Here is a 13,682-nt window from a genome sequence, read left to right on the forward strand (position 1 = left end):
TTCTAGCAACTGGAAACCCACACCCATATCTCTTGTCTTCAAATCGATCCATATTTGGCAAGTAATTTCCTATACAATCAATTCCAAAATCAAAACCCTAATTTTACAAATTTACAGAATTCGAACAATTGGGGAGAAATTACTGACCTTAAATGCAAACAAGATCAATCCCACCAATTCGGAATTGACGAATACCTTTATCAAACCATAAATTGGGGAGAATTTTTGGTTATGGATTCAATTGAAGAAGAAAGGGGTTTTTATGTGAAGAAATTAGAGGGAAAAGGGGTGCACATAGGAGACATAAGGACCATGTGCAAGCAAGTGATGTACGAGTCAACGCCGGATTCCGGTGGTAAATGGCCTGAAAGTGGGGGTTGGTCGTCCTTAACAAAAAAAAATTTAAACGAGTCTGACTTTGCCAAAAATTTTTTAAAAGGTTATCCCAGATAAAAAATGTCTTTAAGTGGTTGTTGTAGACAAAATTTTCCCCCAAAAATCAGTGAGATCAAAGTGATAAGAGCATCATTGAAAAAGAATTATTTCGTAACATAACCTGAACTGAATTAGAGATCAAATTGACACGATATGAGTTAAGACTTAAGAGTCTTAAGAGAGACTGGAGTATCCGACGTGGATACTCGTATTAACCGCCGTAATTGTATGGATAAATGAGGGAGCCAAGTTTATACTGTACTTCGTAGTAATTTTGTAAGGTAAAATATTTTCTTTTTTGGCACAAATTTTGTAAGGTAAAATTAGGGAAGCTGTTAGCGGTTTTAGGAAACACACTAGTTTTTGTGCCCGGGCGATGCCCCGGATTATTACATGGGATTGAACATTAATAAAAATACATTGTAATGTATGATTTAGTTTTCTTGTAACCAAATTCGTTATTTATATTGTCATTTGTTACATATTGATATTTACTATTCAAAACATTACTTAAAAAATCACTTAGCTTGGTGGTAAGATATCGAGTTCTAAAATTGGAGGTTGTGGGTTCAATTCTTGTGGAGAACCAATTTTTTTAATTTTGAACGCCTTTTAATATATTAGTTTAGATACCCAAATTAATGAGAACGAAGACTGTCTGTATGTGTAGCTTAAAGGAGGAAACTTGAGAAAGCAGCAGCAGGTAACTCTAACGTTAAACCCTAAACCCTCTTTTTTCTTTTTCGTTCTCAATTCAAAAATTAATTTCTCTAATTTTCATCGTTTCTTCGAATCCAACAGTAGTAGCAAACCCAGACCAATCAATAGTATAAAATAAGGTATGTATTACTTCACTTAACAATTTTTTTTGTTAATTTGCAGATTATTGCTTCAATCTTTTGTGGTTAGTATTGCAAAGAATAGTTCTTCTGCTGGGATTTTTCCGTAAACAAGAATTTATATAATTTGTTGATAATTGAGATAGTAGTGTGATTGAGTTTATGTGATAGTTAATTTATAATGCATATACTGTAGTATAATATTTTGGGAATTGAATTTACAAGTATAATTTTTATGCAAGTTCAATTCAAGTATTTGATTGCTGTATTTACCTTTCTAGTAGATTAAGCTATGAAGGAGGTGATACTTGGTTTACCTGGACCTTGGGCTGATGATAATCTAGAGATTGCTGATCATTATACTACAAAAATTGGAGGTTATCCTGTAAGAATTATTGCTTACAGCAGATTTTCGATTGCTCGGCACCTTTTAATTTCGGACTTTATACGAATTACGGAGTATTAGTTAATCTTATTGCATCTGTTGTAGGACTGGCCTTTCCCTGAGTCATTGTTAGGATCGGATTTCCTCGAGTGTGGTTCGTGTAAAAGAAAATTGTGCCTGATTTCACAGGTAATTGCTTTAAGAAATGGATAATGCGTGTTCTTTAAAGCATCTGAGCAACCAAGATAATAGTCATTTTTGTAAATTATAGGTATATGCACCAATTCATGATTCGGCTCTGAAGATTGAAGAGCGTGTAATATATGTATTTGGTTGCCTGAATTCGCCATGTGGAAGGTATTTCCGTGTTTGTGATTTTTTGAGTGTATGGTTACAGTTGAATGCTCTACTGCTTGTTTCCTCATAAGTTTGATGACCTTATAGCTGGCGTGCTATTCGTGTTCAGAAGCCTGGCAGCTTTGGGGAACCAGAACTTGCCGGCTCAGAAGCAGGTCCTTCCATTGTATCATCTTCAGCTTCTGAAATTAAGGATTCAGATGATGATATGAGCATGGAGGAATTGAGTAGGCTTCTTATTGAAGCTGCAAGCCTTGCTTCAAAGCAAACTAAACAAAAAACAAAGAGGAAAACCAAGACTAATTCAAAACCTCCTTCATTAAAGCCGGATCATAAAAAAGTTGACTCCAGTACTATTGGTAAGATTTTCACTTTTTCGAGAACAACTCTTTCAGGTCTTTAGAGTTATGCATAACTCAGAATTATGTTTAGGTAGCATATTGTCTTTACGACTTTAAGTTGCTGTAAAGTGATTCAAGCTTAATGCTGAGAAACTTGAACAACACATAATTTTTTTCAGAAGGTGCTTGAAGGCAGAACTAACTTCTTAAGCTCTGTCTAGACTTGAGCATCAAATAGTTGTCATCTAATTGATTAGCACAATTAGGTTTGTACCTCCTCCTTTTCCACCTGCATTAGCATTGGTCTCATAACTGAACAATAGGTTAAGCAGTGGCTGTTGTGTGGGAAAATTTCTTTGTTTAATTTCTTGGGTAAGTTTGACATGTATAAAAAATGAACTTGAGCCTGATTTGGATTTTGTCGACTCATTTGGTGGTTCCTTAACCTTTCTTGTGCACTTGGCTAATAAACTACAAGTTGTCAAATATTGGCAAACTCTAAAGTGTGCAAATTTTTTAGAACTTGATGGTATATCTTGTTCTGTAATTGGAATAGTGGACCAGTCTGGAATCCCTCAGAGTTAGAACTTTATAAAAACAAAAAGTTCAAGAAATTATAATCTATTTAAGTAATTGGTAGTTTAAGGCTCTGTAATTCCATTCCTAAAGAGGGTAGTAGTTGCTTTAATGATGAATAAATAAAAGCTAAACTCTTTTCTGGCAAGGAGTTTAGGGACAAGGGTTTAATGTTGTTTACGGTCTTGAGAATTTACCTTTACCCAAAAAACATATGCTGCCTGACTGCCTGTAAAAAGGTGTTTATAGTGGTGGATAATGGATGTAGCAGTGATGGTGGAAAAGAGGATCAAAGTTACAGATAAAGTAATTGTCTGATAGCAAAGACCCTAAAATTTCTATTCAGATTTCCTTAGGATGCCCAAGGTTTCAAGAAGGTCCTATGATTGTGAATGAACATAATGCCAGCGGTAAAGTGGTGAACTTTAGTTCCTATAACAAATGGAGTTTCCTACCTAATGTGTATCATTTTTGGTACTGTAGAAGGTTTTTTTTTTTTTTTTTTTTTTCTATGGAAAGATTGTCCTGTCCAGCTTCCCTAAGGTTTGTTAGTGGAGTTATAACGAGTAGCAGACCCTTTCGTGATGCATTTTCTTTATTTGATTCATGCATAGTGACTTGAGAGTATTTATCATCCATGATGAGGTACTGATGTCTTTGTGTAAGCTTCGGTTCTTATATGGCACTGTTTAGTTCACCTTATTTTTGCTTATATATATGATCTATTTGAACTTATTTTATTCTATTTGATTTGATATGATATGAACTTACTTTTTTTTTTTTTTATCTCTGATTGTGTGATTTGACCAAACTTTGACCTTATATACATGCTAATCTATAAAGAAAAAATGTATTGAGTGGAGTCTTGTTAGATTCATAATAATATGGATTTTATTAATATGCAGTTTTCATAATTTTTTTTCATTACAAATTTAAAGATATTTGGCGATAAAAATTGTACATAAAACGATAATGTTCATATTTTTTTTCTCTGATTTGAAATAAGTAATAAGGTCCTGAAATAAGGTGAACTAAACATGGCCTAAGTCTTACTTTGTGATTACTTGGAATACTTTTAACAGTTCTTTTCATCTTTTTCTACTTATTTCCCTGCTTTGTCATTTTTGATTTTGTTGGACTCCTGTTTCCGACTCTTTCTGTACTTAATTCTGTAATTACAAATTACTTTTGTTTCTTCTCTGAGGATGAATAAATTTTTCCGACTCTTTCTGTACTTAATTCTGTAATTACAAATTACTTTTGTTTCTTCTCTGAGGATGAATAAATTTTGGATTGATTGCAGTCTTGCCTTGCTTCTATATATACAGTCAAGAGGATAAATCATCTCAAAATCCATCAGCTGTTAGTTCAAATAATCCTTCACTTTCTGTGACGGAGGCACAAGATTATAAAGACAATATTGATCCAATACAGGAAGAAACCTGGGAAGAGGAAGGGTATGAGTATGATCGAGCTTTAAATGCAGATAGGATCTACCTGAAGTTCAAGAAAAGACTGGACAAATGCCCCGAGCAATGTTTTAGGTATTAATCTCCCGGCAGGATATTATGTTCTAGATCTAGTGAACTTGTGATATAGTTAACTAATTACATATTCCTGCTCTTTTCTTCTCCTTTCTTTTCTTGCATGTAAAAGTTGTTTTCTGACAATGTTTGTTTTAGGTATTCCTTTGGGGGTAGACCACTGTTGGCTAGTGGAGATGTGACTGAGCCTACTACATGTGGCCTTTGTGGTGAACCAAGACATCATGAGTTGCAGTTTATGTCTCCGCTAGTTTATTTTCTACAAGAAGGAGCTACTGGGGGACAAAAAGATTTGTTAGAGAATTGGAATTGGATGACGCTTATTGTATATACATGCTCAAAGGTAAGAATTTTAGTACTGTAAATTTTGTTTGATATGTTCTTAGCATACTAGAAAGCAATCAAGCTGCTTCTTGCTTTATAATTGCTGCAGAAATACACCTTAAAATCATTCCAATTTGAGTGGGTCATCTAAAATGCATGAATCTTACTTCTATAAGAGCAGAGAGTTTGTTTCTTTGAGAATCTAGATTGAATACACATCGCATTATACTACTCCAAAACAAGTAAGATGTAGAGGGAAGTTTAAAGCAAAACATCGTTTGTCCACTATAAGCCATGGCTGAGAAATTATCCACCTGTGATCTTTTCTTCTAGAGTGATATGTATTTGGGTTTACCTCACTTTAGCGAGATGCAGAGGAGCAATAGTATCTTGTTGATTATTTCAATCAGACATAGTATCCAGTCCACTATAAGCCATGGCTGAGAAGTTTGTACCCCCATTTTAGGGATGGTGGGTATCAGGTAACAATAACCCTAAAATAGGGTTGAATTTCCCTCATTCCTCCATACTACAATATCTCATGATTCTCAGCCCATGGACCTCCAACTCTACTCTATTTCATTTTCCTTTGTTTGTCTCCTGTTAGTACTGTTACCCTCTTAACACATTATCCCCAATCCAAGCATGCCCTTAGAGTAGTCACTGAGCTGCGTTTCTTTCATCGTCGTATGCTATCTAGTGGACCTAATATGGCGAATTGGCTGCTACTAGTTTATTTTTGATAGCTTGATTTGTTCATCAGCAACACCTTCTTCTCACCGAGTGTGCAGCCACTGTTCCAAGTTCTATGTTACTCTTTTATTGTTTTGCTAATTGCAAGATGCATTTCCTGCTTCTGAGTTTTTTATTCTAGTGATCTTATGGTGTGTATGCTCTATGGTATTCACAGAGCTGCTTTCAGAGGGTGGATTCTGGAATGCCCAATCGGGATGGGTGGACTGTAGCAGAGGAGACTGTTATAGCACAGTTTGAGAAGCCTTTGACTGAATCATCTCGCCTAGGTTATCTCTCTTAATTTATAGAATACTTTCATTTCTCATTTTTTCCTCATTTTTTTGTTTTCATAGTGTTGGAATCTGAACTTGTAAATTTGTTATTGTTGTTTGTCAGTTAATAGAGATCATAGTCCATTTATCCCAAGTGTCTTTTTTAATTGTCTCCTACCTATATGCATACCGAGCAATGTCACACCTGCACAAGTACTTGCTTGAAACTTGATTTATGAGGGATTTGTCTTCTATTTTTCTACTTGTTAGCGTATGGGAACAAACCAATTTAAAGTAATGTGGCAAACTGGCAATTATTTCTGATCAGCCTTAGAAACTATTTCATCTTTTCTTAAACCTGCCAGTCTTCTATTTTCGATTCTACTTAGTCATGATGTAGTTAATTTACAACTTCAAGGCTGACCACTATATCATACTTCGTATTTGGAAACCAAGGGCCTTTTAGCAAATTAGTTTGCTCCAGAATTTTGAGAGTGAATTGTGAAACCCGCGCAAGCTGAAGATCACTTTTGGACTTTGATACTGTGGTGGGGGGTGGAGTGGCCACTCCACTGCAGCCTGTGCCTTGTACAAGCGAAAAGTAAGCAAATGAGAGCTAAGTAGGTTTGAAATTCTCTTTGGTGCTGAATGAAATGTAAACAAATTATGATTTCCCTAAGCTTTCATAAAAATTACAGAGTGTAATGGAGAGTTGTTAACCAGACCATTTTATTGAAATCACGGATGCATAATTTAGGCCTATGTTCAGATTGTTCACTATTAATAGTTGGAAGTTATTACACTTTAGAGATTGGACCGATATGATGTCATTTGGGGTACTATTTTGATACAAATTAGGCTGGACTAGGAGAAATAAAAAATATGGGTTTGAAGGCCTATCGACCAATTTTCAATGGAGTTATGAGGGAAAGTAGGCTAAAGTGAGATTTAATATATTCTGTAGCAGTGTTCTCAAGGGACAAGTATAGATCGCTGGTACGACGCCTGAATATGAGAGGCTTAATCTAGGCTAATCTTTTTCATATGTGCAAACAAACATTAAATACAGCTAAAACAAGGATAATAACATGCAATGACAGTGACCTATACTAAGAAATATGTATAATACATTAATCATACACACCTGGATAGGGAGTCGACTTATATGTGTTGCAAATTAAAATAACTGTTAGCACACGGGAAAATGTTTTGGCGCACCCATTGTGAGCAAATTTTGGCACATCCACTGTGAGAGCATTAATTTCTATACTTTTCTTATAAAAGGTGTGCCAAAATTGTTTCCGTAACAAGGTGTCGTTACAACACTATTTTCTATACTTTTCTTATAAAGGTGAGCCAAAATTTGTTTCCGTAACAAGGTGTCGTTATGTCATAATCTATTTTATATGTTATTTTTTATTTTTTATTTTTATTAGTGTGATAAATAACTATGAAATTACAATACTATGAGCTCCTACTCCTAAATGGGATATTACATTTAACTATAATATTCAATATTCTTGTACACCCTATTGATTGCCTTACCTTTGTAGTCTTATTACATGACGAGTAGCAATATACGAGTATATTCATATTGAGGCGTATTTATTTATTGGGATAATTGTTTAAAGACAAAGAGAATACTTTGTTTAGGCTTGTTTGGTTGACAAATTAGAAGTGAAAATTCATGAGAATTTGTAATTTGGGTAGTTGTTTGGCTGATTCAAAAAAGCATATATAGGGGAAGTTGGAAATTATGAGAATTTTTACTTCCCTCAAAATATAAATTACCTAGACCCCATTAGGTCAATAAAATTTCATGGGAGTTCTAACATTCCATTGTCTCAACCAAACAACTTAAAAAATTTCATTCTATTTTCCATGAAATACAAATTCCTCTAGGAATTTATTTCCGTTGTCAACCAAATAAGACCTTAGATGATACCCGTCCTATGCAATCTTCTTGAATCTTGTGCGCTAGCACAGCCCTACATAGCAAAGTGAGTTATGGAGTAAATATTTTACTTTCAATGCTACTTTAGTTTGAAGAAGAAACAACACTTGAGTAGTAAATAATCTGACTCCTAGAGTGACAGTTCACAAATTTATGCACCATTCTAGGAAGCCTAGATGTTAGTTGAGCATTTTGCTGAAGACCGTTGCTTGATTCAGAATTGGCCCTCTCTTACCTAGTGGTCCTTAATCAGACAATCACTCTAATACAACAACCTTTCCTAACCTTCCACTCTAAGCTCTTAGACATCTTACGAGTTAAGAAAAATAAGTTTTGATTAGGTTAATAAGGGTCATTCAACATATAAGTTATACGAAGTAACTAAAATAAGCTTTAATAAGTTCAATTTTAAAGAGTTCAGTTAGGCTTAGATATGGGAACATCTAGTAAATAGAACATACCCTTAACCAAAATTACTACCCCGATTGTTAGGGCATCCAAATTCTTAGAGATGAAGCCATTAGTGGGGATGATGCAATCCCTACCAACGTAAAAGCTTTGGACAAATAGACTTTTGTGATTCATTGGGGCTATTATTGGCTACCAAGCTCGATTTATATATGCTAACATTGTGGTATATCCAGCCTTAATAGGGATTAAGAAAACCATAACCTATAATAATACCAACTAGTGAACTAGATATCCTTCAGTTCTTCACAAACATGGTATTCCGTATAAATCTAGACAGTTGGTAGTTGAGAAAAGAAGTGGAAGATATTGTATGTAGTAAATAAACTCCTCTTGATTTTTTACTGTAGTAAATAAACATAATTTTTTGTCCGACGGTTTGTATAGTTGCAACTTAATTTCTGATACTACATTTCATATATAAAGTACATACATAAAATCTGGTATTACAGAATTTTATCATCTTTTGCATTAAATGTTTACTTTTCTGAACTTTATAACATGGCTTCCCATATAATTTTCGATACACACAAAAAAATAAAAAAAAATATAATATAATTATAAAAATAAAATAATATAAGAACATACAAATTTTAAAATTAATTACAAGCAATACTCCATCTGTTACTAACATTAACCTTTAATCCATGCTTCATATGAAGAATAACTGATAAATCTGGTTCTGCATGGTGTCCATCAACCACATGAAACTTGTAGTTATGTATCAAAGTTGCACCAACCATCTTCATTTGAGTAAGAGCCACTTCTTTCCCTAGACAAGTCCGTGGACCGGCATTGAACGATAAGAACTTATAAGGTGGCTCGTACTTAATCTTGCCTTCCTTAGTGATCCATCTCTCGGGCTTGAACTCGAAACAATCTTCACCCCATATGCCCTTCATACGCGCCATGGCGTACAAAGAAAACAAAATTTTCGTCTTTGGGGTTACGTGGTGGCCGCTTGGTAGGGTATCTGGTTGGAGTGGAGATTTGTGTTGGAATGGTACAGGAGGGTATAATCGTAATGACTCACATATTGCTGCATGAAGATAGGTTAGCTTGTTGGTTTCTTCTATTTGGAAAACATGCCATTGATTTGCTTGATCTTTTGGTATGATCATGCTTTTTAGTTCGTCTCTTACTTTTTTTTCGACTTTAGGGTTTTGTGTTATTAGCCAAAAGAACCATGTAAGAGCGGAACCAGTTGTGTCACGTCCCGCTAGCATAAGGTTTAGGATCGTATCTCTTAGGAACTTGTCGTCGGTTATATCGATTGCACTTGTTTCGACTTCTTCTCTTAGGAATGATGTTAAGAGATCGACGCCTTCTTCTTCGTTTCCTCCCTTGAAGGCTGATAGTTTCCCACTCTTTTGTTCTTCGCGCTTCATTGATATAATGTAGTCAATGAAGTGATCAAGGACTTTCCAAGCTCGGCTTAGTTTCTCCGCTTGCCCTAATCCAAGCCACTTTTGTAACTTCCAAAAGTTTTCTGGGAGGACATGTCGATGGACTATTGCTTCCTCCGCATCATCTAAGGCTTTCGAGAAGGGCACATCCGGGAATTCGAGTGATAAACAACCCGGGTCATGGCCCGTGACAAGCAAGCATGTAGAATCAAAGGTAAGCCTTTGAAACACATCTTGCAAGTCTACAACATGACCATCTTTGTATGCATGTTGGAGTATCGGAACCAATCCATTTTGTACCTTATCATAAGTTACCTTAACTAAAAATCGAATAAACCTCCGATGATTAATCAAAGACCGCGTAATCTTCCTTTGGAACCTCCACAATTCTCCATCGGAATTAAAGATCCCGTCCCCTAGGATATCGAAGATCTTTGAGAATTCTTCTCCTTTCGGATAATTCGTAAAGTTGGTGCTCATAATATATTGGATATTGGCGGGGTCGGCCGTGATCAAGGCGTCCATGTTAGCAAACCATGGCCCTATGAGTAGAAAGTTGCAATTTGTTTGTTGCAAAAGATCAACACAACGGTGATGAACCCTATTAAGGTGAATTAAAAGACTTGGTAACATTCCAACAATAGGCCAATTCCATGGAATGCCATGTCTTGTCAAAAAACAAGTGACAAAAAAACATGCAATTGCAAGAAAAATTTCAGGATATTGGATTGAACTCATTTGATAATTTTTTTTTTTTTTTTTTAATGTAAAAAAGACGTACAATGTTTTGGTGATTGGATGCAAGTAATTGAGAAAATATGAACCCTATTTATAGAAGGACTTCATTTAATTAGAGATTTCAGGCTTTATTTAATGAAGTTGGTGGGGCCAAAATTTATTTGCTTGATGAAGGGGACTTTTTCTTGAACGTGCAAGTATTATAATTTAGGTGGAAAATTTTAATTGAATGTTTATGTTTTAATGTTATTCACATTTGGTTAATTAGTATAATGGTGTGTTAGGATTGGATGACCTATCTACCATAAAAGTACCCAATGCTATGATTAAACAGATTCACCTAAAAGTGCTTATATAAGCATGAATAGTGGTGTATGTCTAGTTTTTGTATACTAATGAAAAAGTGTTATTTTGCTGATAATAGCAATATTGGATTAATTTGCTTAATAGTCTATATGCGTGGTCGTCGTTTTAATCAAAAGATATTTCATAAGGATGCAATGATAATAAGGGGCACGAGTTAACTCCGTTGCAGAAGATTTGAAGAGTGTTAAAGATTATTTTTACCTATTTCCAAAATTAGTAAGTTTTTTTTGATGATCTAAGCCATAACTTGAAGCATCTTTACTAAATTGAGATGACAAACGGGAATCAAATCATATATTGATTCAACTCATTCAAGTTAAGCCACTTGATCATATTCAAGTCTATTGTCAAATTGCTTGTAGTTAAATCGGCAATAGTCTTGTAAAGTTTTGGGCTTTATGTTTGCATTTGATCAATTTTGGTTCATGTCTAATTAGACCATTACAATTTCGGTTGTTTTACTCAAGTAATATGAATCATGTAATTGGATACTTGTCATTATCTAAACATAAATAGCCAATCAAGAAGGTTGATGACAATTAAGAAGTAATTTATATCCATTTTCCTTTAGTAATTGTACCTAGTAGAGTTTGATATTTGTGTATAAATGGGTAGATTTTAAAAATTGTGTAAAGCTTTATTTGTTCTTATTAAATGGACTGTTGCTAGTTAAAGTAGCTCTTCAGAGACAGTGAAATGACGCTGAATTTCTTCCCTATATCATTAAATTAAGTTTTTGGTTAGCAAGTGGAAATTATTGTTGATCTAAATAACTTTTAAGGTGTTGAAAATTGTGGGACCAAATAAGTTGGTGCAACTTAATCTAGTTCATTCAGCAGTTTAGCACCTACTGCTACAAGCATTACATTACATATCAATTTGATTTCTTAAAAGTCACACGTTTAGTATGATGGTACATACAAGCGATAACTAGATCTCAACTTATAAGGAAATCATTCTGTTTACTCATTTGGAATACGAGTGTCATACTTCGTAACATATAATGTCATGGAATCGAGTTTTGTGACTTGAAAGTTTAGATTAATGTAATTGAATAATTTACTCAGGGCCTGTTCTCTTCAGATTATTTTCAGTTCAGTTTCTAATATCCTCCTCTCATAAATTACTGTATTCATTCAGTTCACTTCAGATTAGTTCAGTCAATCAAAAGTGTTTTATTTTTATTTTTATTTTTTTATTTTGGCAAGGACAATGCTTTGATAGTTTTATTATGTGTTTTCATAATACTGACATGTTTTATAGTGACATTCCATAATGTTAGGGTAAAGGAAGAGCCTCCCTATCATAGGGAGAGGAAAGGGAATAGTGTTACAATTCAAAGCATCAAACCTAGTACTGTAGGCCAACTACCACACTATCCACTGATTAATTACCTCACGTTAATTAGATAGTAATTTATTTCTTAATCAAGTTTCTAACTTGTCGTGTTTAGATTATACTATCAGTAATATGTCACTAATTCACTGCTAGTACGTTTTGATACCAAATGAAATGGCAAAATCTGATGACTTAATAGAGGGAGTAAAACGCCAATGTCAATCAATCAAGTTGTATCAGCATCGATGTTATGGTTTAATAATAGGTTGAAATAAGGACATGTTTGACAACAACTTTTGACGTATAGGTTTTAGTGTTGTATTATTATTACAATATCACATTTAACATCGACCCATCGTCCATCTATTACAATATCTAATATGACCTATGCCAAAGTATCTAATATCCACATCCTAAGGCAGTTGTTAAGATCTTCCCCTCTAATCTTTAAGATCAAGACAAAAAAAAAAAAACCTTAAATATCTCCCTAATCTTCACCATCTTCTATACGTTGAGCAAATTCTGCCCCCAGTTTTCTTAGCCTCAGTCTCATCTATTGATTTAACCGCCCATAAATGATGGAGAAATTTGAAGTGAATTCAAGTGCCCACTAAACAAGCAGTCAGGTAGGTGGGAAAGTATAGATGTACTACGTATATTACAGTAGACAATACTCCATATTTTAGGTTTTTTTTGGCTTACTTTTCCATATAGGAACTTAAAATTAAATCAACTTATGGGCCTATTCACATTTACTAAACTGAACTAAACTAAACTGAATTGAATTGAATATAGCTTAAATGAATATTTTACGAGAGAAGAAAATTAGGAGTTGAGCTGAACTGAACTGATTGAAGCTGAACTAAACTGAACTGATTGGAGCTGAACTGAACTGAACTGATATTAAGCTGAAGTAGGCCCTATATATGGAATTTGATTACAGGTCTGAGTTTCAGCCCTTAATACTTAAATCAACTAAGTCAGTTGATTGTCCACAAACCAACCCTTACATAATAGCGCTATCACTAAAACACCTAAACAAAATGGGTTGTTTATCTCGTCTTATTAAAAGTTAAATACTTTTGTAAAAGTTAATAGGTTCATATAAAACAAGTTACTAAACAATAAAGGATTTGACAATTCATAATTATGTTAACTCCAAATTAAGTAGATATAAGTGACTAAGTTCATGAAAATTAAAACTAGTTTTAAATAACTTCAAGTAAATGAAATTCAGGGTATACAAGTGTATACCTGAACATGTATGTTTATCGATCTATTGAAGCAACTAATTGTAATCATTGCTTATAATTTATTTAGGTCGCTTTTGTGAGATAATTTCGACCATTAAGTTTTTTAAGAAAACATATTCTACAAGCAAAAGTTGTTATAAATGTGCATATACTTGTCTATGCTAAATAAATATCCTAAATATCGAGTAGTTCAAATCAACCTAAATGTTAAGAGTAGTTCATTTTAGAGTATGTGCACGTTAATATATTAACTCTGTTAAAAAAAAATACAAATAAAATAAAATAAAAAAATAAAAAAAAATTACTAGATATTAATTGAACTCACGTTGATCAAAACTCTTCTTCAATTAC

At 34.0% G+C, this 13,682-nt stretch overlaps 2 protein-coding genes across 2 annotated transcripts; one reads left to right on the top strand and one right to left on the bottom strand.

Moving 5' to 3' along the window:
• The first annotated feature begins 1,156 nt into the window (after window positions 1-1,156).
• Window positions 1,157-6,081, top strand: LOC145602066 (putative uS5 assembly chaperone tsr401). The gene is made up of 8 exons (XM_081658198.1): window positions 1,157-1,274; window positions 1,559-1,659; window positions 1,765-1,848; window positions 1,931-2,016; window positions 2,104-2,375; window positions 4,237-4,477; window positions 4,616-4,820; window positions 5,712-6,081. Exons 2-8 carry the CDS (start codon window positions 1,567-1,569, stop codon window positions 5,835-5,837), a joined length of 1,107 nt encoding a protein of 368 aa, XP_081514324.1. The 5' UTR covers window positions 1,157-1,274; window positions 1,559-1,566; the 3' UTR covers window positions 5,838-6,081.
• LOC145602065 (alkane hydroxylase MAH1-like) lies at window positions 4,750-10,374 on the bottom strand. The gene is made up of 2 exons (XM_081658197.1): window positions 8,847-10,374; window positions 4,750-4,796 (listed from the first exon to the last, which is right to left on the bottom strand). Exons 1-2 carry the CDS (start codon window positions 10,372-10,374, stop codon window positions 4,750-4,752), a joined length of 1,575 nt encoding a protein of 524 aa, XP_081514323.1.
• Between the last annotated feature and the right edge of the window lie 3,308 nt (window positions 10,375-13,682).

Source organism: Chenopodium album, chromosome 21 (assembly GCF_948465745.1).
Source record: "Chenopodium album chromosome 21, dcCheAlbu1.1, whole genome shotgun sequence".
NCBI classification, from domain to species: domain Eukaryota; kingdom Viridiplantae; phylum Streptophyta; class Magnoliopsida; order Caryophyllales; family Amaranthaceae; genus Chenopodium; species Chenopodium album.